At 49.7% G+C, this 27,096-nt stretch overlaps 1 protein-coding gene across 2 annotated transcripts; it reads left to right on the top strand.

Moving 5' to 3' along the window:
* The first annotated feature begins 139 nt into the window (after positions 1–139).
* On the top strand, positions 140–26,882 carry ZC3H18 (zinc finger CCCH-type containing 18). 2 transcript variants are annotated; one of them, XM_081336082.1, is made up of 19 exons: positions 140–276; positions 1,169–1,791; positions 3,467–3,551; positions 4,208–4,362; positions 4,910–5,002; positions 5,494–5,651; positions 7,004–7,036; positions 7,986–8,112; positions 8,859–9,133; positions 17,211–17,432; positions 17,851–17,976; positions 20,344–20,445; positions 21,099–21,242; positions 21,633–21,767; positions 22,014–22,174; positions 22,786–22,976; positions 23,459–23,552; positions 24,996–25,092; positions 25,965–26,882. In XM_081336082.1, the coding sequence occupies exons 2-19, from the start codon at positions 1,183–1,185 to the stop codon at positions 26,167–26,169; spliced, it is 3,012 nt and encodes a 1,003-aa protein (XP_081192208.1). In that variant the 5' UTR covers positions 140–276; positions 1,169–1,182; the 3' UTR covers positions 26,170–26,882. The 2 variants fall into 2 exon arrangements, with proteins under 2 accessions (XP_081192208.1, XP_081192209.1); XM_081336083.1 differs by lacking the exon at positions 7,004–7,036.
* The last annotated feature ends 214 nt before the right edge of the window (positions 26,883–27,096 follow it).

Genomic DNA, 27,096 nt, shown 5'->3' with positions numbered 1-27,096 from the left:
GCCAGGCTTCTAAGGGGCGGGCCGCGCCCGGCTGTCACTTTCCCTGAAGCAGCTCCGCCCCGCCCACTCCCTCCCGCTCCTCGTTGGCCTCGCGCTGCCCGGGCGGCGCAAGCGCGCTGAGCAGGTGGGAGGCCGTCGCCGCCGCTGGCGGCGTCGCGCGTCCATGACGTCACCCCATGGCCGCCCTGCTCTGCCGCCAGTAGAGGCCTCGTCGCGCGCCCCGCCGCCTCCCGGAGCCGCCTCCCCGCTGCCCCCGGCCCCCTCCCGCTCGGCCAGGTGAGGAGCGGCGGGCGCCGCCTGCGGGCCGCGGGGGCCGGGGCCGCGGGGGCCGGCGTGGGGCCTGCAGGGAAGGCGCCGGGGGCGTCGCTGGTTGTCGCTTCGCTGGTCCTCCGGGGAGGCCCAGCCTGACGCCTGAGCCCCGGGCCGACGAGCGGGCTGCGGCCTCCGCGCCCCGGCGCCCCCAGAGCGGTCTTCTGGGGCACTCGCGGGCAGCAGGACTACAACACCCATCCTGTGCAGCCCGCCGGGCCGGATGGGCTCGGGGCTCGGCCAGATCCCCCGAAGGGGAGGTCCGGGGGCAACCTTTGCCCTGGCGGAGGCTGCAGTCTCGGCCTGCGCGCTCCCGTCCGCCTTGGCCGGGGTGGGGGGTTCCTGTTTTGACCCGTCTGGAAAGGGGGTGAGCGATGCTGGAACCGTGGTCCCTTCCAACGTCTGTGGGATTGTATCCCATCATCCCCTGCTGGTAGTAAGGCGGACGGTTGTGTTGACGGGGTGACGGGATGGCTTCTTAGCTTGGCTGCAGAAGGAGAGTCTCTGCCTCCCTCTTCACTTTTAACTTTGGATGGGCTCATTTATAGACAGATTGCTTCGTTTGTGTTCACCAAGGGGCAATTTCTGTTAAAAAGTTAAAATCTTGTCAGGAAACCATTGTCAATGAATGTTTTATGAATGGTTTTGACTTACTTTGGGCTTAGATGCTACAAAGCAGCTCTTCTTTGAGAATATCTTCCACGCTCTTTAACTCCTATGGGCCAGCATCTAAATATGGATTGGTGAAGGGCATTGCAAGCTAAAAATGTTGACTTGACAGCTTAACAATCTGTAGCTAAGAAGCAGCTATGAATCCACTGTTGTCTTTTTTTTAATCTGAGCCTTTTCTCTGTTACAGACTAGTGGGTCCTGATGGATGTTTCTGAAACACTTGAGCAAACCCCCCGCTCTCCCAGTGAGAAAGATGAAGAGGAGGATGACCACCAGCCCTCTGATGACGAAATCCTGAAAGGGAGTAGTTCAGAGCAGGATGGGGAGGAAGGACAGGGTGCCTGCTTGGGGAAAGGGGCAGACAGGGTAACTAGAACATTGAGCCATGGGGAGGAGGAAGGCCTTCCCTCAGAGGAAGAGGAGCGCTTAAGCGAAACCAAGTCTCCGGACTCTGATCGTAATGATCAAAGCCAACCACTCAAGTCCTCTCTGCGCGTTGAGCAAGAGGAAGAGGGGGCAAATGACCTGGGTGATGAAGCCTCCTCGGTCATTCGGGAACTGGACGAGCATGAACTGGACTATGATGAGGAGGTTCCTGAGGAGCCTAGCACTGTTCCTGCAGACGATGAGGCTGACAAAGCTGTGGGGGAGGAGGAGGAGGAGGAGGAGGAAGAGGAAGAAAAGGGAGACAAGCCTCCAGAAGATGAAAAACAGCCTACCCCCAAAAGCAACAATGAGAAGGACGGGCAGGAGCCTCCCAAGGAGAAGAAGAAGGAAGAAGATGGAGAAATTGATGATGGCGAGATTGATGTAAGTTCATCTCCCTTCTGCAGTCTCGGGATTGCCCCCCTCCCCCTCCACCAAGGGTGTCCCTGGGAAAAAGCAGGTCCCCACAACCCTTGGTAATGCAGAAAGGTCAATAAAGGGCTGTTTTCTCACCCTCCAGTGAATAGGTTTCAGCTGCCAAACTTTCTACAGTGTGACCATTGCCAAGAATTGGGAAGCTGTTCTGATTCTTCAGTATTTAGCAAAATTTGCGCTCAGAATCCTGGGAGCAGTTGCTGAATCTCAGCATCATTTTCTGTCACTGTACTGGCCAAGCTCAAGCCCCTGATGGCAGTGGGAACAACTGTCGTTCCATAGACATCCAGCTTGGCGAGTGCCCTTGGTCTGGATTGGAAAGGGGTGGTTCTAAGAGCCCTGTAGACACCCAGATAACATCTGAGCCTGCAAAGCAGCAATTGTGTTCCTCCCAGGAAAAAAGAGGGAGATGTGTTGTGATGAATGCTGGAAGTAGGAAGTGACAAGGAAGCCAAGTGCAGATGAGCTGAAACAGCTGGGAAGCTCTGAACCACAGGTTTTCCTGCCAGATGATAGTTAGTATCTGTGTTAGATATCAGCTTGTTCAGAAGTCAGAAAGTTTCTTCTGACAGTATGATTCTCTCTGAAAGTGCTTAAGGAAAGCATGACTTTCATTGACGATTGTTGCCGGGGTCGGGTGAGAGGGAATAGAGGGAATATTCTGAGCTAAATTCTTGGATTGGCACAGATTCTGGAGAAGTTCTATTACCATCTTATTATTTGATACCTCCAATATTAATTTAGAAGGTTGTTGCAAAGAATGTTCTGTTTTCTTAGTGTTGGCTTTTAGTTCCATGCTTACTATCCTACCCCAAGTTTCAAGGTCTGCTTCACCTTTTTGAAGATGAATTAAGAAGTCATCTGCAGAGTCTTTCCAAGGATAGATGGTGCTGATGTTATCACAGTTTATTTATTTTTATTTATTTATTTAGAAAATTTTTATTGCCACCTACTCGTACGTGGCGACTCATGGTGGCTTACACAGATATAAAAACACTATATAAAAGAAATGAAAGTAAGAAAAATAATAAAATAACCCACCCGCTCCGGTGACAGCACACATTCACACCAGCCATTTAATGGGCTCCATCCCGCTCTGGGTTCCCTGGACCCGCTGGCAGAACCACGTCTTCAGCACCCTCCGGAAGAGTGTTAGGGTGGGGGGCCAGCCTAATCTGAGCTAAGCCTGCAGGAGAGCAAGAAAGGCAAAGCCCTCCGTGGTTGGGCTGAGGAGAGTTCTGGCAGGAGACAGGAAGGAAGACCAAGTTGGCCTTGAAACCCAGATGCCATCTGACCTTTCTGCTCGACCACTTTCAAAGGCATCTCCTGAGTCTAGAGGGTTAGAAGAAAAAGCTAGCAAGGAGCAACCGAAGAAGTTGGGGACTTCTAGTGTGAGTGTCTTCTTACAACCATTCCCATGTTGAAGAGCACATGGGCTGTGGGAATCCGTCTCCCTTCTCTGGTTTCTCCTCTTCTTCTTGGGTTGCTCCAGTTCTCATGGCTATGGAGATTCTCAAGGAAGTCCAGTTGTCTCCTGAAAAAGCACCTCCAGTTCTTATGGGTGAAGGCCTTCTGTCATTGCAACTTTTGCCTTCTGAGTTCCTGTCTCTCTCTGTGTTTTCAGGATGATGACCTGGAGGAGGGAGAGGTGAAAGATCCCAGTGACAGAAAAGTGAGGCCACGTGTTACCTGCCGTTTTTTTGTGAAAGGTACACATTAAAGCCAGTTGTGTCCCTTCCTCCTGAGCGACACCAAGGAGCCTCCGTTGACAGCCACCCTTCAGAATCTTGTGGCTTCCATTCCTTGGATGGTTTCTAGCTGTCAGAGGTCAGAGGTCGCCTTACACCAAAAATCTCTCCGTGTTCCAATGCTTTAAAGAAGCCCAAACATGGAGCATCAAGATAGTAGCCCTCCTCCAGTAATACTGTCTCAGCATATGGAAACTTAGTTTAGCTATGAGCATTGTACAATTATTTTGATCAACATGAATTTAACGCAATTGCAGCCATGGTTGATTGATTGGCAACCATTTTTTAAAATACCTTTGGTGTGGGTTCTCACGCGATTTGTGCTGCAGTTTCAGTTTTTGAATATGTTTTATTGTACTCTTTTTTCCGGTTTTTTACTTCATAGTGCAAGCAATGCAAGGAAAGCATTTGAAGCGTAAAATATAATCTCTTCAAATAAACCAAACAATGCTCTAGAAGAATCTCCTTCACATAACTCGGTAGTTGAAGAACAGGGCAAGGCAAGAGAGGGGTAGGGTGTGTTGACAGACTTTCTCAAACTGGCATCCTGTGTTTGGTGTGAAGTTTCTTTTGCTTGGGCCTTTTTTTAAAAAACCCTCCTGCTTATTTCTCCATAGGGAACTGTACTTGGGGCACAAACTGCCGATTTATTCATCCTGGTGTGAATGACAAAGGAAACTACTCTCTGATTACCAAGCCAGATCGTTTCTCTTCTAACGGTGCCCCTCCTATTGGCCCTGGTCCTCATCCTCTGATGCCAGCCAATACTTGGGTACAGTATTGTATCAGTATTTATAGCCTGAATCTATTTGAGGATGCTATGACCCTATCCTGTTGCTTGAGAGTTTGGGGAAAACAAGCACCCACTGGATGGTTGCTAAATGTATCCTCTACCGACCCCTTGTTTTGAATGGATAACGAGCACAGGACATAACAGGAGGAGGAGAAGGAGATGCAGAGCCAGGTCACCTGGCTGCGTAATAAATGTGGCATGCATTTGGGGCTCTTGTATTAGGCCTTGTTGTAGGTCTAATATTAGAAGAGCAGAGATACTTGTAGTCTTGTACAAGCAATGCTGATTGGAGCAGGGAGAAGCCATGCTCAGTGCTGTTCCTCCAGTGTTTCTCTTCTGGACTAAGGATCCAGTTCACCTGAGCCAAGGTGCAAGTGTTGAAAACACTGTAGTTGCTTATAAAGTAATAAGGCAACCTAGGAGAAAAGTGAGGCCAGCCACCTAGCAGCTAATAGCTTTTCTGGAGTAAAAATGGGCTTCGTGAAAATGAGCATAACTGAAATCTTTCTCCCCTATTTCTTAACAGGGAGGGCCCGGTGTGGATGAAATCTTCCCACCCCCACCTCCTGACCCTCCAACTGAAGGTGCCTGGGAACGGGGCCTCCGACATGCGAAGGAGGTAAACTGGATCTTCTTTAGTCCTTGTGCAGAACAGGGGAAAGGGCTGAGAAGTGACTCTACAGGTCATCCTTGCTTACCAGCCACTCATTAAATGACTAAAGTTGCAACACCCCTGAATGAACAGTACTTAAGATCCTTCCTCAAAGCTGTTTAAGTCAACTGTTTAAAAAAGCATGTTTATTTCCAGGTGTGTTGTGCACCTCTCTAACATAAAGTAGCAAGATTCAGCGTTTATGGTTTTTAAAAAGTGCCAGGTGCTCAGCATTCTAATCTGAAACACACACACACACACACACACACACCAATTCTAAAACACAAAGCAGTTTTCCCAGCCAGTGACTTGCAGATGTGCTGGCATTCTGGGTATTGCGCTCAGTAATTCTGGAGTTGGTGCCCCAATACATCTGGAGGCGTCAGGCTGGGGAGGACATTGTGTCCGTTCTGTCATCCCTTTGGGAAACTGATGCTCCCGCCCACTCCTCCCGCCAGGTGCTGAAAAAGGCTTCCATGAGGAAAGAGCAGGAACCCGATTTCGAAGAAAAACGGTTTACGGTAACGATTGGGGAAGACGAACGCGAATTCGACAAGGAAAACGAATTTTTACGGGACTGGAACTATCGCATCACTTGGGACGTGCGGGATTCCAGGTAGGACTCTGCCGCTGGGGTCTTCTTCGGCGCCATGCTAGGCTGCCTCTTTCTGTGCCGTCCTCTCCAGTCCCGCTGCCATCCACCAGAGGGCGCTGTCAGCTTAATGGCTAGCCGGCCCATCCTGTCTTGGCTGCTGCTGTTTGCAGGGCCCAACCCCGTGTGTGCATGCAGCCTGGTGCTTTTCTCTTCTGCATAGCCGTTTATTTATTTATTAAACTTGCGAATCTCACTATCCAAAGTGGCTCTTTGGATCCCGACAGCAGCACTGCGCGTGTGAAGCGGAACGGCTGCATTTCATCAATTGTTGGGTTTTCTGTCTTACTGAAAATCAGCCCCAGGCCCGCCTGCTTCAGGTGCTTTATGTGGAACACGGTGGGTACTACTGGAGCCCACGACTGCTTCCCACGTGCAGGTTTTGCTCTGACTACCCCTTTTAGCGCTTGGAGCCTCTTTCAGTAGGATAGCTGGGTTTAAGATACACCCTTACATTCAAGAAGTCAGCCGGGCAAGTGTCTCTGGCGACATTGAGTGGGTTGGTACGTATGGATCATAGATCCTGTTTGATCTGGGGTCTCATCCCAGTCTTTCTGAGCCTCCTTTGGAAAGCCCTCGCTAGGGAGGGTCTAGGAGGACAAAGCCAAGGGGACAAAGGCTGACCAGTGGCCTCATCTTGACATCCTCAGTTGCACTACACAGCATCAGGAATAGCATTCTTCCTGCTCCTTCTTGTGACACAGTAACAGGATATAAATTCTGCAAAGGTACACCTTTTCTTTCAAGACGCAGACAGGTTGACCAAACAGATTTGCTGAGGTCGCTCTGGCCATTGATCCTAGTAGGGTTCTCAGTAATTCTAGGGTGACACGTGAGGGGCATATATGTATGTAGGCATGTTTATTCTTGTGAACATGCAGTTCCTCTGGGAGACCTAATTTAATTCTATGTTTGCAGATCTTATCCTTTGATTTGTAGATTAGGTCTGCTTATTTGAGGAATTTTGCTAATTTTAGTTGATTAACTTAGTTTCAGCTTGACTGTTCATTATCTAGCAGAGACACTGATTCTCAGACCATTGTGGATTCTGTTAATATTTTAAGGGGAAGATGGAAACAGTATAATGAAATATATTTGGATATAAAACTTCTCACAGTGCCAAAAATGCTAAGTACAATCTCAAGTGGTTTAGTTAATTGGAAATTTTTCCCAGTTTGCATCATTTCACTTCCCAAAGAATTTATTTTTGAAACAATTTTTTGTTTGCTCTGAGACTAACCTGTGACATGTGATAACTGCTAATTGATTCATGAATCTGGTTTTTTTCCCCCCACCGGTTTCCTCAAAACTACCAGTGACACGGACGTCAAAGAGAATGCTAATTTTGGGTAAGCAATCCCTGGTTGCTCGTGGATTCTTAACTAGTCCACGTTACTTTCATTTTGATTCTTCAGAATTCTTAGCTCAGCATCTGTGGTTGCAGAGTTCTTTGTTTTCATCTGGCCTTCTGTGCTGGCATGCCCGTCTGTTTGGAGGTTGCCATGGGTTGGCAACATCTTGGCAACGATTACAGCAATCGCAAGACTTCTAAATAATTAAGTACATCTAGAAGAAAATAGTTGGCATTTTCTGAAGACATCCCAGAAGGAAGAACAGCAACCCTAACCTTTCCAAAGCCTATTCCAAAATCCTTCCACTTGTCAGGGGCCATTTGTTATTATCACGTCGTGCAGTCATGATGAGGATGAGAACTTTTTTTTTTAAAGTTATTGCTGTTGTTTTCACTGTGCTGATTTCAGGATTAATCCAGAAAGGCTTATTTTCAATTATTTGCTAAGGCTAATTGTTGGTAATGAAGTGCTGAGCACCCTGCTCTTATTCCGCTTTGTTTCTCCCGGAGGAGGAGAGGCAGAACTAATAGCACGGATAAAACAATAGAAGAATCTAACCGTACCCTTCTTAGCGTAAGTCGAGCATGGTCTGCTGACCCATTAAAGCCCTTTGTTAACCAGAGCCTCACCTTCCTTAAAGCATCTTCTATTTTTGGCCCCCACTGTTTTTCAGAGATTGGACTCAAGTGGCTGCTGTTGAAAAGTTGATGTGATTTGCCTGAATCTGGAATTATTATTTTTTTTTGGGGGGGGAGGGGGGAGGAATGGCTCTTTGTGCTTGTCTGATTGCAAAAGGGCATCCCCTGTGAAACACTTTTTTTTTGCTTTCAGGTGGTGGTGGCGGCTAAATATGACCCTTGAGCAAATATTGCTTGATGAGAATTGATGAGAACAATGTGGGACTGCATGCTCTTTCACCACTTCTCTTCTTTTCGTTGCTCTGCAGACTCGATCCCTACTCCGATCCCTACTATGATTATGAAATAGAACGCTCCTGGCGGGGAGGACAGTATGAGAACTTCAGGGTACAGTACACTGATCCGGACCCCTACCGCAATTACAGACTGAGTAAGGTAAATGCCTGCCCTGGGCTGGGCTTCCTATTTCGCTTGGGCCAGCAGCTTGCACTGAAGCGGCTGAAGCTTAACAGCTCATTTGGCCTTGGCGGTACAGGCAGTCCTCGACATACGACTACAGCTGAGCCCAAAACTCCTGTTGCTAAGTGAGACAGCTGTTAAGTGAGTTTTGTCCCATTTTATGACTTTCTTTGCCCTGTTTGTTAAGTTGTTAAGTTAGTAAATGAAGTTAAGTTGTTAAATGAATCTGGCTTTCCTGTTGACTCCTTGTCAAAAGGTCGCAAAAGGGGATCGTATGACCTGGGGAAACAGCAACTGTCATAAATATGAGACGGTTGCCAATTGTCTGAATTTTGATCACGTGACCGTGGGGACGATGCAACGGTCGTAAGTGTGAAAAAGTCATAAATCACTTTTTCCCAGTGCCACTGTAACTTTGAACAGTCACTACCTGTCGTTTATTCATTAATTAGTATTTTTTGCTTCTATGTCTCAAATTGCTCCAGGAATTTTGAGAAACGAAAAGTGTGGCTTTTACCCCATACAGATTGGAACAAAGCAGGGAGAAGAGCAACCTGTGATTTTAATTAGCATAATGGTGGGCCTCTGGGAGTAAATATCTAGAGAATGAGGTTGTTAAGTGTTGTTAAGCCAACTGAAGACTTCCCTTGGTGTGACACGATTCAAGACTTCCTCTGGATCAAAGGTTTGTGACCTGGCTTTTTCTTTCTTTCCTTCCCCAGGAGAGGGAGCGAGAGAGGGATCGGGAGAACCGTCAGAGGGAACGGGAGCGAGAGAGGGAGCGGGAGCGGGAACGAGAAAGGCGGCAGAGAGAGCGGGAGCGTGAAAGGGAACGGGAGCGGGACAAGGAGCGCCAGAGACGGAAAGAAGAGTGGGAACGGGAGCGGGAGCGCATCAAGCGAGATGACAAGGACCGCCCACACCGGGACCGGGAGCGGGAGAAAGAGCGGGAGAAGGAGAAAGAGAAGCCAAAGCCGCGATCGCCACAGCCAGCCAGGTATGGATTGCGTTTGATGGGCTAGCGCAGGGGTCTCCAAACTCGGCAACTTGAAGACTTGTGGACTTCAACTCCCAGAATTCTGGCTGGCCGACTGGGGAATTCAGGGAGTTGAAATCCGCCATGTTGCTGAGTGGAGACCTCTGGTCTAGTGGCGTGTTCCTCGGTTCCGGGTGGCTCCCAGCTCAGGAGAGCGTCTCCTTACATCAGCTCTGGGAACGGCTGGGCATAGCCGGAGGCCTCTACTTGGCAGAGTTAGGATCGGGGTCATCCCCAAAGGCTGGAGAAGCACAGGAGCCTGCTTGGAGGATTTGGAAAGCGGCTGATGCTGCCGCAAATGACAAAAGGATTCTGGGGGTTCACCTGTGTCCTTGTCCTTCTTCCCAAAAAACCCCTCCTTCCCTTCTTTTCACGCAGTTTGGATAATTTGGGCCGAATGTGGGCTCTTGTTGGTAGCGGTGGGGTTAGAAGGATATTGTGTTTTTCTGAGAAAGGCGACATCAACAGATGAGGATGAAGCAGGCCGCAGAGCCGTCCTGGGTGCAGGCTTTTATTTCTCTCCTCTGCGGCGTATTTTCCTCAACGCCAGTTGCCTCTCCAGCTTGGTGTTCTTTGCGCTTGGCAGAGCGGCAAGCCAGGCCCGAGGACTGCCAGGCCCTCCCTGGCATTTCTGGCATTCTTGGCTTTGAGTTGCGCCAGCAGCCTCCTTGCCTTGGCTGGGGATTGGTCTCAGCGTGCCAAGAAAGTGCCTCGTGTCCCAACTGCTGCTTCGCTCCGAAGTACGAATGTGTGTGAATAATCGGGTGAAGTCGTGTTGATGTAAGACTGAAATGTACACAGATTGCTAAAAGTCAGTTTCCCCAGGCTGCTGAGCCTGTCCCCCATAGGGAGGGAACCGCATATGGCTTCCTCTGAGATTGACCCCACTGTTAGTTTTCCACAAAGACCCAGATGGGCCTCCGTAATTTGGTTTTCTTTCCTGGTGGGGGAGATGACTTTGGAAGGGACTGGATGAAAAAGATTGGTTGCCGGGTTTCCTGAGGTTGCTGCGTGTTTTTAATGCTTTTTAAATAATTATTACACAACGAGGATAATGATTTTTTTCCTGTGTGTACAGTTTTGTTGGATTGCTCTACAGTGCCCAGAGGCTGTACTGTATGCATTTCATTAATAAAATTAATATAGTTAAGTTAAAAATAAGTACAACCTTCATCTTCCACAAATTGGGTCAAATGCCGTGTGCCTTTAATTCTGGAGAATTGTGCTTAAATCCTCTATCAATTTTCTTGGTAGTAAGTTCTATTAAATAGTTTGACTTATTTTTGAATTCATAAAGGTTCATATGATGAGTCCTTCAATAAACCTCCCGCATTTGTGATTTTTCTCCCCCAAAATGAGAGAAAAGTAACGAGGAAGGTGGCTCTTTACTTTGGCAACAAAAGCAGACCTCCATCAGTTTTATCTGCAAATCTACCTAACAGGTTGATGTTTGAACAACTGGGAAGTCGATTTCCTTTTTGTTTTTCAGGAATGCTTATTTTTTTATACTGTGTTTAATTAGCTACAATCCTTTTACTCAGTATATGTTGCTTTATTACCCATAGTCAAAGTCATGTGCTTCTGTGTTTTCCATAAACTGGTGTCTAATTTTAGTTCTGAATTTAATGTTCTAAGAAGAAAACAATCTAGAGAATTGTTTAATGTGTATTCTTTCTATTTAACTAGCCGGCTTCTTCCGTGGAGTAGGAGTGACTTCACATTAATTGAGTTTATTTATAGACTTCTGTGCTTTCCCTAATCATTAAACCCTGGCTCAGCTCTTGGCAACTTTGTCCTCTTGCGTAGTTTTGGATTGATGCTACCCAGAGAGTCACGTGACTCGATGGAGATTCCAGAATGCCTGTTAAAGCCTGCCTCCTCCATTTCTGTCATTGGCCATAAGTCTAAAAAACTATCAAGAAGAGGACACTTTAAGCAAGTGTCATAAATACAAGCCAATTGTCAAGCATATGGATTTTGACCAGGTGATCACAGGGATGCTGCAACGGTCGTAAGTGTGAAAAATGTAAAATGAGGACCCAGATTGTTGGGGGCAATAAGCTGACTTTGTAATAATGCCGCTTGGGGGGTGGTGAAAGCCCTAATAAGCAGGCATATACATAGAATGAAGGCTATTGCTAAGCACATTTGATTTGTGCTTAGATTGTAAGCCGCCCTGAGTCTTCGGAGAAGGGCGGGATATAAATGGGATTAAAATAAATAAAATAAATAAATAAATGAATGGTTGTAAGTCTACCTGTAGCTGGTTTTGGGTTTTGGAAGTGGCAGATTTGGCGGGTCGTGTCCCATGCAGCTTTGTTTCCTTCAGGAGCTCCTCACACCGGACCCTTGTGGGCCCTTGTTTATTGGGAGTTTCTTTGATTACTTGCAGGGGCGTCCTCAATTCCTCCAGGGCAGGGTTGGGGGAGCGTGGCCCTTTTATGACTTGTGGACTTCAACTCCCAGAGTTCCTGAGCCAGCCACGTCCACAAGTCATAAAAGGGACACGGTTGTTCCCCACCTCCGCTCCGGGGAGGGGAGGGACGCATTCCCTCTTCATCCCACCAAGGGCGTAAATTGGGCTGAGAGTTCACAGGTGGTTCAGCCCCACCCCAGAGGAACTTCCTGCCTGAGTGGAAATTGGACTCTCCCATTGCTCCATCCTCCGTTGGCCCCGGGGGCGGGCACTGGAGCTGGCACCGCTGCTCCATTGTGCAGAGCTGGCAAGGCCTTGCTTCAGATCCCTTTCCAGGCTTCACCTAAGAGATGGTGGCCTGGGGCTCTCACGCCCCTGGTAGGGTAGCTGGGTGAAGCTCAGGCCCCTGTCAGCCACCCCGGCTGACTTGGCAGGAAGTGGCAATACATAGGGGGGTTTTCTTTGCTGCTCCGTCACTTGTATCTGGTTGTGAAAATCGATGCTGAAGCAAGAAATTCAGACGAGGAGGCTTGGCAGCTTTTGCGGGCGAAGCAGGTGTCCCAGGGGTGTGTTTGAGCTCACCGTGATTTCATCTAAATGGACTCAGAAGAATTCTTCCTTTTTCTGTGGCCACCAGAGGGGAATGGGGTGAAATAGAAAGGGCAGGGAGAGCAGAGGTAGCCAGGCCCTAAATTGGTTTATTGCCAAAGGAAGCAATTTAGGTTAAAATGAGTTTCTTTAAAAAAAAAAAACAACCATGAATTTCATCTGTTTAATCAAAGGTTGTTCTTCCCTGGTCAGATTTTTTTGAAGATAAGGATTTTGCCAAAGTACATACGAAGTCCTTTGAGAAAGAGAAACCCTGCCCAGTAGCCAATTTTCTCCTAATTATACCTGTTATGATTCATTTCACTCATCCTCCGTGAAGGAGTATATTCAAAAGGGCAGCTGACTCACATGATTTGGCTTTGTACAGAGGCCCCACTTGGTCAATTTCGGACTTTCTAGAAGCAACGTTAACCGCCTTCTTCAACCAAATCAGAACACGGGCAGTCCTCAACTTACAACTATAATTGAGCCCAAAATTCCTGTTGCTAAGCGAGACAGTTGTTAAATGAATTTTGCCTCATTTAATGACCTTTCTTGCCAAAGTTGTTAAGTGAATCCCTGCGGTTAAGTTAGCAACACGGTTGTTAAGTGAATCTAACTTCCCCGTTGCTTGTCAGAAGGTCGCAAAAGGCAATCCCGTGACACCCCCCCCGGGGGATACTACAACCCTCATTAATATGAATCAGTTGCCAAATGTCTGAATTTTGATCAGGTGACCCCAGGAACGCTGCGACGGTCGTAAGTGTGAAAAATGGCCATAAGTCATTTTTTTTCAGTGCTGTTGTAACTTTGGTCACTAAGCAAACTGTTGTAAGCCGGGGACTCCCTGTATTCCAGTCAAGTCCCAGCTCTGCCACTTGATGTCATTACCAAACATTCAGAGATACCAAAATATTTTCCCCACTGTCACTGAGCCTTTAATGCCCTGTTTGAGTCTTCGGTCCCTGGTGCAAGTTTGCCAGTGGCCTTGTCGCCTGCGTCAAGGGAGCAAAGAATGGCTGCAGATGCCTTTGCTTCTTTTCTTGGGCACACGTTGGACGAAATAAACCTTTAGTTGGCTGGCATCGATGGGCTTAAACGGCGAGATTTTTGTACTGTCCCTGCAAAAAGGGGCTCTAAAGCTTTCCCGTTGCTTTGATTTCTTCCTCTGTGTCGTGCTCTTAGTCAGAAGGTGGCACCTAAAAGCTGATTTATTTGTTCTCTTCTGGGTGACTGGAGAGTTCATGGATACCGATTTAAGATAACCCCGTACAGTGTGACTTGTCTGTGAGAAATTCCATGTAGATCCACTAGAGATAAAAACCGGCTTCCTTCTCCTCCGCCCGCCCAATCCCTCTCTCTGTTCCTCTTATCTTGCATTTACAGTGCCACCCTCTCGTCGGCCAAGCAACCTTTTTAATTCATCATGAAGGCTCATTCCTCCGAGGGAAGAAACCTCATGTCTTCCTCATGTTTCTGCACTCACTGAAGACTTAGTCTAGTCCCAGGTCGAGCTTAGCAAATGGGAAAGTCTTAGGCTGCCTGCCGGAAGGGAGTGTCCCGTTCAGGTCATGCAACTGGAACGACACAGTTGTGTTTTGCATACAGTAAGAGTCACGACCTTGCAAGAGGATTTAGCAAGAACGGGTGCCTGCAATTCTTGGATTCCTGGGTTGTCATGAGTCCCCTCTTGATTAGTAATCTGCTGGTCGATGCCGGTCCAGTTTTCTTTCCTGGATCATCCTTCCCCCACAGGAAATATCTTACTATAATGAACAAGAGTCTTCTTCCTCATGCACAAGGACTTGGATAGGATCTCTCTTAGGGGTCTGGAATCCAGTTGGCGCCATCCTTGCTCTCGTGATACGTTTTGGCCAAGCACATGGAAATATAACCATCTGCACAGTGACGCACAATTCTTTTCTCTCTCTCTTCTTTTTTTTTCTTTTCTTTGTGGCATCACGGCCATTTTGCTTCTTGGGAGGTGTCAGAGCAACACACCCTTCAGCTCAAAAATCCCAGTGTCTGTTAAAGCCCCATCCTCAGTCCAAGCAGCCAAGCTCACCAAAAGGCCACAAAACCCGTGTTTGCTCGTGCCCTTAAAAGTACAGAGATGGGGCTTTAGTAACCTTGTTGACTCCTGTGTAAAAAAGCAGCTTTCCCAAGCTGGCTTCAAGGGACAGAGCTCAGGGATGTACTTGAAAGCCAATTATTATAGTTGGAAAACAACTTAAAATCAACATTTCTCCCATAGATATATCTAAAGCGATGTATGAAGATTCGGGTATAGTAAAAGGAAAATACATATTGGTGTATTTTAAAAATGAATTGATCCTATTTGAATGTAAAGTGTTTTTAAAAGAAAGGCAGCCCCCCCACCCTACACCCCAAGTTGTTTGAAATATAGCATAGAAAGCTGAAGTTTTTCCTAAGGAAAATCAGTACGTATTTCTGATTTGTTGGAAACATCACCAAATTCTTTTTGAGCTCCAGCCTTTATTAACAATAATCTCTGTTGATGCCAGTTACATGAAGGTAATGCTTAAAAGCAGTAATCATTCTCTGTTTATTAAAGCAATGTTAAAGCCGCTATAATATAAGTTAAATTTCCTTCTGCTGGTTAAATGTTAGATTGTCTGTCTCTGTCTACTGATCTCTATCATCTGTCTCTGTATCTATGCACCTACCTACCTTCCTTCCTACATATTATTTAATTGGCAAAGCTAAATAGATGCCAAGAGACAATGAAAAACAGTAAATAAAGGCTCGCTCTGCAGTGTGTGATTCCTTCATATATGAGTGATTCAAGAATCTCTCCACAAACAAGTAAGTTGATTTGTGCCACGTGCAAAATATCTCAAGTTGCATCAAAATATATAAGACCAACAGTAGCCAGCCCTACTTCTTTTTTGAGATCAGTAGCCATCCAGTCTGCTGATGTGGGGAAGAGTTGTTGTAACTTAAAAGCTAGTTCCCAACCTCATTTGTTTTGTGTGTGTGTGTGTGTGTGTGTTGCTTTGTTTTATTTGCTCCAAGTAAGAACGTTAGATAATTGCTAATTTGTGGATTTTCCTTTCCTTGGGCTACTATAGTTTTCTGCATTTTTAAACATCCATTTTAAAGGTTGTCCATGAGGTTTTTTTCAAAGGGCACATTTTTTAAAGTGTATGTGCAGATTTAATTCAGACTTTTAAATTAGGTATCTGTTGAGCAACCGTTTCCAGACCTTCATTTCCTGTCATCAATCCTGGGAAATTTGCAGTGATGTCACGGTGTCACCTTGCTTAATTTTTCCTTTTAACTTCCTTTCTAAGAGGGCTCTCTGCCTTTGCAAGGTGCACGTTGTCTCAATATTCCTGCACTGAAAGCCTCTGTGCCTGATAAGATTAGGCCATGAGTGAAAGGGCTTGCTTATGTCATGCAAAGAGGAAGGGGAAGGATGGGGGGGGAGGGGGGAGTAACTTTCTCTCGTTTTCCTGTCTGAATAATGCATCATTTGCATTGAAACACTTGGGTGGAATTTCTCCCCCTTAATCTATTGCCCTGGCACAGCTCCAAATATCTCTTCTGGATTTCCTGTTGAAGCAAAAGAGCTTGTTGCAGCAAAACAAATACAAACATATTGGAAAGCACTGCCTTCGTTCTTTCAGCAGGATTTTCTTGCTGAAAAAGCACGGCTGGGTCGGGAGGTTGGCATATTTTACCTTGAACAGCCAGCTATTTGAGATTATAGGTGGAGCTGAAGAAGGAGGCACTTGGCCCAGGGGTAGATATGCATTCGTTTCTGCAAGAAATGTCAAGAATCCTGAGTTAGAATGTGAAGAATCCTTACAGAGGAATGTTGGTGCAACAAACCAGAGCAGATTCTGAGTTAAGCAAGGGTTAGGTATTGGAGAAGAGACACTATTGGGAAAGGATAATTGTGGGGTCATGAAGATGGGCGTTATGGCTGAGAAGCAAAGAAACCCCTGTTAAGAGCTCCTCAAACCTTCCCGCTATCCTTGCAGTTTTCCAAATTTCTATAAAAATCAAAGGAGACCCGAAAGGATGGTTGGGGACTTGCAGAATGCCAGTTGTAAGACCACAGGCTGAAATCCAGACTTGGATATCAGTGGAAATGCCAGGGTAGAAAAATTACAAAACCAACATTTGTTCCTTACTTCGGTAGAGGCTGTTCTGTAGACATCCCCATTGATTATTCATTCCAGACACAGAGAAATTATCAGAGGTTGTGACTGAAGGCTGGGATCAAACCTCCTGGTCTCTTTGCCTGACCCTGTGGCTCTTTTTCCTCCTTGGGGGTTTGTGTCTACAGTTGGCGAAGTCAGGGAATAACCTGGCCAGAAACGAAACATCTGTTGGGTTTTCCCTAAGTTCTCCATTTACAAAAGTCCTTTCTGGTTGGCAAAACTCCCTTCTCTTTCATTTTTGGTCTTCCCGATGATGCCATTGCCAAGGCATCTTTCTTCTTCCAGCGAAAGCAAAGGCATAGAAGGATTTTTTAGAGAATCGATTAAATAATAAAGCATTGTGCTCTGTGGTTTGCCTTCAGGTTAGTTAGAGTAATGAGAAAAGGACCCTGGAGAGCAGAGTCTTCCTCTGCGGAGTTGCCGTGTTGCCTTCTGCACCTGCAAACTCCTTTCCAGGGATTTGCAGGTTGGTGGCACCTAACTTTAAGGTTCCAGCTCCTGCGGAGATACCTGCGGCCTTGACTCGCTCTTTATCATGCCCACTTAAAGTGACTTCTGTATCAACAGTGATTAAAGGTTCTGCTTTCGAGGAATTGTTGGTTTTTATATTTGCTGTGTTTCATGGCTGCTGTTTTTATATACTGTGCCTTATACTTTTTTTCTGATAAACCACTTAAAAAGGTTTTTTGAAAACTCTGTGTAAAAAAATATATCAATAGCCCATCCCATTGTTAGCACTCAACAAGCCCTTTCTTAAAAGGTCAGGCACCTCCATAAGAGGCCACCGGGAGGCCCAGCGCAAGCTGTCTCCCCTCTGATTATCGTTTTGGTCCACCCTCTACAGCCGCCAGCCGGAGCCATCGAAGAAGGAGAAGGAAGCAGCCGCCACCACCACCACCACCACCACCACCACTCCTTCCCAGTCCAAGAGAGCCGACGAATGGAAGGACCCTTGGCGCCGATCCAAATCGCCCAAAAAAAAACACGGCATGTCCGCTTCCCCCAGTCATGCAAGGAGGCGCCGGAAAACCTCCGCTTCGTCAGCTTCCGGCTCGGGTTCTTCAAGGTATAAACCTGGCAGGTGTTTCCCCTCGGGTGAGTCCCCAGGGCGAAGGGACCTCGTAGAAGAAGTTCTGGAAGAAAAGCTAAAGATTGCACCAAAAGGTCTCGGGAGGGACCAGCGGCGGGAAAGCCTGTTTGTTGTGTAAACCAGGGTACAACCGAGAGTTGTGGGAATGGGTTGCTGTCCCATTCCACTAAGGAGGAAGGTTAATGTCCCTCGAAAGATACCGGTACCTTTTAAGGATGCACTGCAGTAAAACAGGAGAGAGATTCCTGCCTCTGGTAGGATTTGGAAACAATCTCGGTGGGGAAAGCGAAGGTGAGATGGGCCTTGCCTCTTTTTGAAACCAGACCAGGAAGCCAGCCAGGATGTCTGTGGCGGGTCTTCTGGTAGCTGAGTTCCCTCCCTCTTTCCCTTTCAGGTCATCCTCCCGCTCCTCCTCCTATTCTGGGTCGGGTTCTTCGCGGTCACGTTCCAGATCGTCCTCCTACAGCTCCTATTCTAGTCACTCTTCCAGGCACAGCTCCTTCTCAGGCAGTCGGTCCAGGTGAGGCTTCTGCCCGCTCCTTCTCCCTTCAGGCCCTTGCCGTGGGGAATATCAAAGCTCAGGGTCCCCACCGCATCGTTGGAGCTATGAAACCCTGGAATGGCATGCCAAACAAAGGGTTCCTAGATAGAACGTGGTAAAGAGAAAACAATACAATTTTTTTATTTGTGTTTCGTCTTTCTTAACCACCCATCAACCTCGGATTGTCTGGATATGACCAGGGACATCTGAAGGGGCCAAACGTGAATCCCGTCGTAGTTTTTGTAGGGTGTTTACATCTCTCGTCCAAGCCTTGCGCTCCTGGCCGCTTCTTGCAGGCAAGAACACCTCCGTGGGGCTGATCCCTGCCTCTCCGATTCCAGGGCTTTATGGCTTAGAAATTGAGGAAATTTCCGAGCGGGCAGGGTGCCAGTCAGGTTTGCGTGTTGGCATTTGCAGCTGCAATTATAGCTGATAAAAGGTGATGAAATACTCAGATTTAACCCGACACCCATGTCTTATCACAACAAAGTGTCAAAACAGGACAGTTGAGTAAATAAACAATGACAATCCTGTGATCCGCGTAAAATAGCAGAGTGACTTGAATTGCAGCAAAATGAATTGCAGAGATTGTTTATGGAGTCTCATGACTGACACCAAATCCGGTGATGCTTTCAGCTGTCACTTATCCCCCCCTCCCCCCACACACACACCTCAAGTCCACTCCTCGTTTTCTATGGAATTTTTCTCTAGCAGCTCAAAGGTGGACTGGTTTGAAAGTCTCCCTTTGGCCCAAGCTCAGGTTTCCTCATTCCTGTCAAGAATGGGGGGAACTGGTCTAAAACAGTGTGTGTGTGGTGGTGGGGGGGGCTCTTTGCACCATCAGAGCAAGTTTGAAGTTCAGCTTCAGTTTTGAAGCTGAAAGCGCAACCCCAGGGCCCTGCAGAGAAGAGAAACCCCCCCCCACCTCTCCACCCCATATTGTGGGTCCTGAACAGGCCAGAGCACAACTATACCTAAGCTAACAGTGCGTACATACCACGTATTGGCAAAGCGTGGCATTTGCAGTGGGACTAAGGCGGGAGGGCTCGTGGGGTTGCGCTTTCAAGTAGCAGCACCAGCCCTGATTACTGGAAGCTGCCGAGGTGTGTCCCTGAGTTTCGCCTCTTCTGGGACGTGCCACCCACATATTTGGTAACTTCCTGCCTGCCCTTCAAGAGCCAATTCCTCAGTTTGTGTTCTCATTGGCACACAAGACACGATGAAAGTGGAGACTGGGTTCTCGTGACATTCCTCCTGTGGTTCCTACGTGTGGCATGTCACACATCACAACCGCACTTACGCGGAGCCTGGGGAACATAGTGTGTGTCCACTAGCAGCTTCCAAACTATTTGGATAGTTGATTGGTTGATTATTTTAACCGGAAAGCAGCGTTCCCCAGGAAATTTCAGGCACCTTGTTAGCTTGCTCTTACTTGCAACTGGGGAATCCAGGTGAGGAGTTTGCGTGGATTCTTGGCTTCTCTTTCCAACAGTAAAGCTTTGGCCACGTCCAGCTGGTCATCCAGACCAGCTTTCAGGGAGGTCCTCTGCAAGAGAAGCACGGAGCGTGGGCAGACCGGTCCGTGGCCCATCTGTTCCACTGGAACGCCAGTTGCAAATATTCTGCAAGCTGTAATGATCACAACTCTCTGAGATGGGCCTGTCTGGGGCTCCCTTGATTTCCCTGCCTTTCAGAATGGCTGTTAGCCTGCGGGGTCCTTGGTGCTCTCTGAGCTGGGTGGTTTTAATGCGGGCCTTTCATTACTCAAACTGGGCAACGTAATCGGGGTTCGTAAGGATCGGGGTTTGCTCTCCGTTTGCTCACTCTCAGTTGAGAGGAAACCCCAGTCCTTGCGAGCACTGTTTAGGTTGCCCAGTTTGAGTAATGAAACATAAAAACCACCCAGCCCAGCGAGCACCAAGGACCCCCATCTCAACCCTGAGCTACAAATACTCCCCCCTGTCGGCTGTTCACTTGCTTTATTTCCGCTCTGCTCTTCGTGCTGCAGCGTAATGTAAGCCATCCTCCCCCCACAGTCAAAGACAGAGAATTCTCAGTCAACCGTGAATTCACCTCACCTAACATTCAAAAATTGTAAACATTAATTCTAGTTTGCTTATGCAAAATATTTTCACTGTTCCATAACCATTTTTCGTATATATATTTTGCAAAGCGCCTTAAGTATCCAACCTATTGATCACTTTTTCCTGCTGTTGATTTAATTCAGTTGGGCAATTCAGCTGAAACCACCCCCCACCCCCCCGCCCCCAGGAGCACTCTCAGTCAGAGAGCCTCCTGTGGGTATGGAGGCATTGCTCTAACCACTTGTCTTGCCTGGCTTTGCAGGTCGCAGTCCTTCTCCTCTTCGCCGTCGCCATCTCCCACGCCTTCTCCACACAAGCCTCTTCCCAAAGCTAAAGGGGAATCGGCAGCTCTGGCTGGAAAGGGGTAAGGAGGGCGCCTCCTCGGGCCCCGGCCTGCTTCGCATTCTCCGAGCACAGTCAGGATGAATCCTTTACACCTTCCACACCAATCACTCGGAAGCCAGAGTGTAATTCTGGCCACCACATCTCAGAAACCTGATTTGGGGGCTCAGAACTGGGCCAAAGAGGGCACCCAAAATGATCCAGCAATGTGCCCTTCCATGCCAGTCTCAGGGACAAGACAGGGCTGTGTGTTCACATCGTAATTATAGTTGAGATTATCAGCCTAAATCTTCGTATGATCCGGCACCCTTCTTGCCGGATTTATGAAGAGTGCTTGGTCCAAGATGGGGTTTTTGGCTAACAGGATGTGAATCTGGTTGACCAGTTTTTTAACAATCCATCGCACTCATTTTTTTTCTTTCTTCCAGTTTTTTGGATGCCACCTAAATTCTATTTGGCAGTTTCAAGAAGCAGCTTTTCCTGTTGCGGCTCATAAAATAACGTTTCAGGGCCCTTTACAGTCTACTTGTCTTATTTATGGGCAGGTCACCTCAGTCCTTAAATGAGAAAAAGTCTGATAAGGGTTACCAGAGATGACAACGTATCTGTTTTAACCTCGGTCACTAAACTTTGGTTTTTCTCACCTGATTTCTCTTACCTGTCGCCCTCCTTCAGTGAAAAGCTTGTGAAGAAACTACCCGCCCCGCCAGCACCGCCACCCGTGGCAAAAGTTGCCCCCTCTGCCCCAGAGCCAGCCAAAGCAGGGGACACCAGGGAGGCAAGGCGGAAGGAGCGGCAAACGAGGAGCCCGCCCAGGAGGTAGGAGGAGAGCAGCTCAGGCGACGGCTTCATGGGACGAGGCCTGGACCTCGAGGGTCTGCAGGGGTCTCGGAGGCAGCGCTGGCTCGTTCCTGGCCCTGGAGGGTTAGCCAGACCTCACGAGGCCCGCGGAGACTGCTTTTGCCCACTGCCCCTTTCTCCCATTTGCTCTCTGATGCTGAAACGCCTCCCTCCTCCTAAGCGGTGGGTCTCATGGAGGTCACCTTGGGAAGCTTGCACGGAAAAAGCCTGCAGTGCCTCTGCTGCCCGGGCTGGTCAGCTGTCCGCTTGTGCCCAAGTGCTGGACCGTTGGCATTGCCCAAAGCGGTGGGGAGAGGGTCCCCTCGTGTCCGCCAGTGGGAGCTTACGCGGGGATCCTCTTGGCTGCAGGCGGGCCGTCAGTTGCAGCGGCAGCGGCAGCAGCTACAGCGGTTCCAGCTCCCACTCGAGATCCTTGTCTCGGTCCCTGTCTCGGTCCTCCTCGGCCTCGCTTTCCCCGTCCCCGTCCGGGTCCAGAAAATCCAGGTGAGAGCCTCGTTCTTCCTCTGGGAGTCGGGAAGCGCCAACCGGGCCCTTTTGCCAGGAGCCCCCTGGGGGGTTGGCGGCTCCTTGTTTTGGTAACTCGCAACTTCTCCCTCCAAGCCTTTTTTCTCCCCAAGGGAGCAGGGCTGGGTGAGAAGGGGGCTGGCTCACCTGCGCCCCCCCGTGCCACGGAGAGGCGGAAGGGGGGCATTAACGGTCTCTGCCCTCCTCTCTTTCCCGGCCGGTCAGGTCTCTGAGCGTGAGCAGCGTCTCTTCCGCCTCCAGTGCCTCCTCCAGCAGCAGCTCCGTCCGGAGTGCCGACTCGGAAGACATGTACGCGGATCTGGCCAGCCCGGTTTCTTCGGCTAGCTCCCGCTCCCCAACCCCTGCCCAGCAGAAGAAAGAAAGAGGTAGGGCGTCTGCCTGGCTTTCTTCAGAGGGCCCACTGCCCCTTCATTGGCAAAGCCGTCTGGCAGCTGGTGGTTCAGTGCCACGGGTGGCACATTCGGAGGCTTCCTCCTTAAAGAGGCTTGGCAGATCCCATTCTTCGCCCCGTGGTGGAAATGCCGCCCAGAGCCCAGGAGACAGGCGTTTTGAAGACACCTCTCTCTCTCTCTCTCTCTTCCCCCCCCCCCCGGCAGAGACCAGGGCCCAGCCCGGGGCAATCGCTGACCTCAGGATGGGGGAGGGAGAAGGCTGTCTGAGGCCTTTCGGGGGGGGGGGAGCTCTGATGGGCTCTCCCAGGTGCAGATCAGTTCCCCAATTCCCATAGAGTGAAAGGGCAGCAATAAAACCTAATGTGGATGCGGATTCTGCCTCCCACCGCTTCCCAGATGAAAAATGGGCAAGACAAGTGACTGAACGGCCTTCCTGGGAACCTGCCGCTGCCTTTGGGGGGGGGCGGCAGAAAGCTTCCTCTGACGGGGGAAGGGTGGCCTCGGCCTGATTTAGAGGGGGCACCTGAGCCCCTCCAAGCTACCGGCTGCCACCCTTGCCCTGAACAGCCCTCCGCTTCTCGCAGGGAAGGCCAAGAGGGAGAGCGGCCCGAAGGAGGAGAAGCGGAAGCGAGACGTCCCAGCGCAGCCGGCCAAAGCCGCCAAGCCCACCTCGGGGGGCAAGTCCCAGCAGCCTCCTGCCCCTCACCCGACCCCCCAGGCCCAGCCTGCCGGCTTTAGTGCCCACAAGGAAATCAAGCTCACCCTATTGAACAAGGTAAGGCCCCTCCGAAAGGGCCCTGAGTCTCCCCTCCCCCTTCAGCTGAAGGGGAGGGGGAGGGGCATCCCTGGGAAAGGAAACTAGGACCGAGTAGAGGCCTGTCCAGGAGCCTCTTTGGGCTCTCTAAGGGCCCAACCTCTGCCCAGGCAAGGAGGAGGGCTCTCTGACCCACTCGGGCACTCAGAGTTTGCTCCTTCCGGCGGGAGGGGGGAGGGGGCGCTCCTGATATGATGGACTTGTACATCAAAAGCAGCCTCTTCGTCTTGAGTGACATCTGCTAACTTCACTGCCCCAAGCTAGAATTAAGTGTAATTGGTCTCTCTCAGGGAGGCCACCCTGTATGTGTGTGGGCACCTCCAATGCAGACCAGGTGCTTCACCAGGCAGGCTGGCAGCCCGACCAGCCGCCATCCCTTCCCCCCCGCCCCCTCCTCAGGGAAGGAGCCTGGCTCGCCATGACCCCTCCTGCTCTGCTTTTAGGCAGCTGACAAAAACAGTAGCCGGAAGAGGTACGAGCCCTCCGACAAAGACCGGCAGGCTTCTCCCCCAGCCAAGAGGATCAACCTGTCTCCAGGTGAGGAGCCGGGCCTGGCAGACTCGGCTGCAGGTCTGAGGACCGACCGGTCCTTCCTTCCTTCCTTCCTTCCTTCCTTCCTTCCTTCCTTCCTTCCTTCCTTCCTTCCTTCCTTCCTTCCTTCCTTCCTTCCTTCCTTCCTTCCTTCCTTCCGATTGGCATAACTTTGAGGATGGTGTGCAAGTCACTTTTTCCGAAGCTGTCATAACTTCGAACCTTGAGAGCAGCTGGCTTTGTCTTTGCTCTCCAGCTGTTCTAGCTGCACCCTGAATCGGCTGCTTCGCGCTCAGGGCAGAGTTCAGGAGCCGGAAAGGGTGTGTGTGTATGTGTGTGTGTGTAAAAGGGAGGTGCCAGGCCTTGGTCTGCAGCCATCCTCCTGCAAGCGGTAAAGCAAGAGAGCGTGTCCCGGCAGGTGGGGCTGCCTAATCCACTCTGCCAGGCGAGGCTGGAGGGTTGATGCCTCGTTGTCTGGAGAACTCCTGGCCGGCCATCCGGTTGGTTGGTTGGTTGGCCGGCCGGCTTCGGAGAAGACTGTTTTTTTTTTCATTCCAAAATGCAGGCCAGGCCAAGCTCAGCCCAAGTCTCTCACCAGGGACGCTGCCCTTGTGTCGGCTTCCCTGGCACTGCTCAGCACCCGCTGTTGCTCATGTCACCTCGGGCACTGACTTGGCCCCGGGCCCTGTTGCTAAAGCCCAGGCTTCCCTCTTGAGCGCCAAGAACGATGCCACATTCCTCCCGCTGATCTTGCCACCTGAACAATGCATTGTGTAAATCTAAACTGGTGTCGCTAAAAGAGCAGCAGTGGAAAATCCCCAGTGCATATCACACCTCTGCCTTGAACTCTGGGCTTGCTCAGGTTCTCTCTCTCTTGGTTTCGGCCTTCCTCCTGCCCTGTGAGAGAAGATCGTTGGCCTACCTTACAGAGTTGTCGTAAAGACTGCTAAGAATGGCGCTCAAGTGTGGCTGGCATTTAAGGCTTTACAGGACATTATTTCTAGTCCCGGCCTGTATTGTTAGCCTGGACTTGGCCCCTTTCTGTGTCTCCTGTGGGCCTCCCCATTCGCTCTTGCCCTCCTGCCGACACCCTTAAAAAGCCCACCTGCGCCCAGGTACCAGCTGGCTGGTCCCTTTAGGTAAAATGCCCTCACCCCAGGCACTTCCTGGAGAGGAAGAAGGACCTGGAGAAAGGGGGGGGGAAGCCGCCACCGAGGCACCAGTCAGAGAAGCGAAACCGGAGTCGGGGGCCAGAATTGTAACCTGGGAAAGCGTCTTGGGCAACACCCTCCCCAGTTCTCACCAAGATAGAAGGGGGGGGATGCATTCAGACTTGCAAGATCTGGGACTATAATAACCTTACAAGAAAAAGGGCTTAGCTTGGCCTGGTCTACCTTGCAGGGATGACATCAGCTCCAAGCCCTTTGGCTGATTTTTCTTTCCGCTCAGGTACTCGCGACAGGAAGCTCGCAGGAAGGCTCTCCTCTCCTAAACAGGACCGTCAGCGGGGGCCCAATCCAAAGCCCTCCCCAGCACAGGCTGACAAGTGAGTTCTTTTCCGTCCAGGTTGCCTGGTTGCCAAGCACCCAAAACGGGGTTACCTGATTGGGCTGCTGGGCCGATGGCCATAACTTTGAGGATGGTGTGCAAGTCACTTTTCCCGAAGCTGTCATAACTTCGAACCGTCGCTAAATGAGCAGTCCTGAGTCAAGAACTGCCTGGGCTCTCTCCATTTCCTGGCAGCTGTAGAGCAGAGTTGGGGAAGCCGCAGTCTGAAGCAGCCCTTGCGTAGCTGGCCCTCAGCCTAGTCTCCTTGGCCGATTGTGTCATTGGTTTAGTTGTTTCGTGCCAAGCCATTGCAAGAGAGCGTGTCACATGAAAAAAATGTCTGAATGTGTGACATTCCCTTGCATTAGTCACAGTTATCGGGAGCTCCCACTGCTTAATCAGCCCACCACCGAGTCAGTTGGAACACACACGGAGACCTCTGTTTGGAGGAGTTTTGCTGGCCGTGGACTTGCCTGGCATTCCGGGCGCTGTCCTTCCTCTGGGTTCGTCTTCCTGAATCCCTGCCGCCAGGATGGCAACGTCTCCTGCCATTTCCCCTTGGCATGGTTGAAGGGGTGGTTGAATTGGTTTTCCCCCAGATGGAGAGGGTTGGGCTGGATAACTGTTCCTCAACCTTGGCAACTTTAAGATGCTGCCTTTAAGAATGGCTGGCCAGGGGATTCTGGGAGTTGAAGTCCACACATCTTAAAGTTGCCTCGGTTGAGGACTGCTGCAGTAGAGGAGCAATGCAGCTCCTTCCCCCCTGTGAGTGAGGTTTGCCACCCCTTTGGCAGAGCCTGCTTGCTGCTGCAAATCTACAACACGATGGAGCCCCCGGTTCTCCCCAACGCCATCTTTGCTCTCTCGCAGGAAGCGTCCGCTGTCACCTCAGTCTAAGAGTTCCAGCAAGGTCACAAGCATCCCGGGCAGAGTGCCTGAGCCGGTCCCTCCCGCTGCCCCCGCCAAATCGGGCAAGTCCAGCACGTTGTCGCGGAGGGAGGAACTCCTGAAGCAGCTGAAGGCTGTGGAAGACGCCATCGCTCGAAAGCGGGCCAAGATCCCCGGGAAAGTATAGTCCAGCCTTGGTCCAGCCCGGATTAGAGACTGCGCCGGTGTTTTTATAAATAGCATACAAGCAGCCACTTCGGATTTTGCAGTTCTGTTTTATTTTGGCTGTGGTCCTTTTTTAAAAAAACAAACAACAAATTGGATAAATTTTGTCAGCTGGAATCCACCCCTGCCCACTTCCTGGGTGGGAGAGGGTCCCCTGAGTGCCTCTCCCACCCGGGTGCTGCTGGCCTCGGGTACAAGTGGTTGCCGCAATCGTTTTCCTGGTCCTCGTGCACAGTGGACTCTTCTCCGCAGCCCTGTCAGATGCCTCCTCCTCCTCCTCCTCCTCCTCCTCCCTGCCCTCCTTGCGCTGCCCTCTTCTTTGCTAGCTATGAATTGTATCCCCCTAGTTAGCCATGCTGCGTGTCAGGGGTCTCCAGCCATGCACTTCTGCACACGTGTAAGAAGAGACGCCCCCAAACACCATCAGCAGCCGGAAACTCCCCCCGTCGGCCCACTTCGCGCGCCCCCCAGCTGCATAGAGACCTATGATGAGAAGATTCCATGTGTCTTTTATTTTAACCAAAAGATTGTTTTAGTTGATTTAAAACCAGAGGAAAAACAAAAGATATTGTCAGGATGTATGTCTAATAAGGAGGGAGGTTTTTGGTTGTTGTTTTTTTTTTGTTTGTTTGTTTTTTGAGGGGTTATGCTGAAAATAAAGTATTTTGATAAACATCTTCTTTCTTTGACCTGTTGTGTCTTAGGGTACCAGATTGGGGTAATCAAAGTGGAGAAAGCCTAGAAGTGTACCTGATGGGTTTATCAATGTAATTGTGATCCATGTGAGCTTAGCTAGACACAATACCTGACGTCACAACCGAGTGTGTCCTGCGAATCCCAGCAGGAGCGTCTTTAAACTGGTTTTTGCCAGTATTCCCCTGTACACACT

This window comes from Vipera berus (assembly GCF_964194415.1).
Source record: "Vipera berus genome assembly, chromosome: 10".
Taxonomy (NCBI): Eukaryota; Metazoa; Chordata; class Lepidosauria; order Squamata; family Viperidae; genus Vipera; species Vipera berus.
This window is presented reverse-complemented; position numbering and strand designations above follow the sequence as displayed.

What these genes read in the sequence shown, in the direction of transcription:
- ZC3H18 (XM_081336082.1), top strand. Translation starts at nt 1,183, where the DNA reads ATGGATGTTTCTGAAACACTTGAGCAAACCCCCCGCTCTCCCAGTGAG. An exon ending in GCAGCTCTGGCTGGAAAGGG is followed by an intron (nt 20,446 to 21,098) that starts GTAAGGAGGGCG and finishes GCCCTCCTTCAG; the next exon opens with TGAAAAGCTTGTGAAGAAAC. An exon ending in GAGGATCAACCTGTCTCCAG is followed by an intron (nt 23,553 to 24,995) that starts GTGAGGAGCCGG and finishes CTTTCCGCTCAG; the next exon opens with GTACTCGCGACAGGAAGCTC.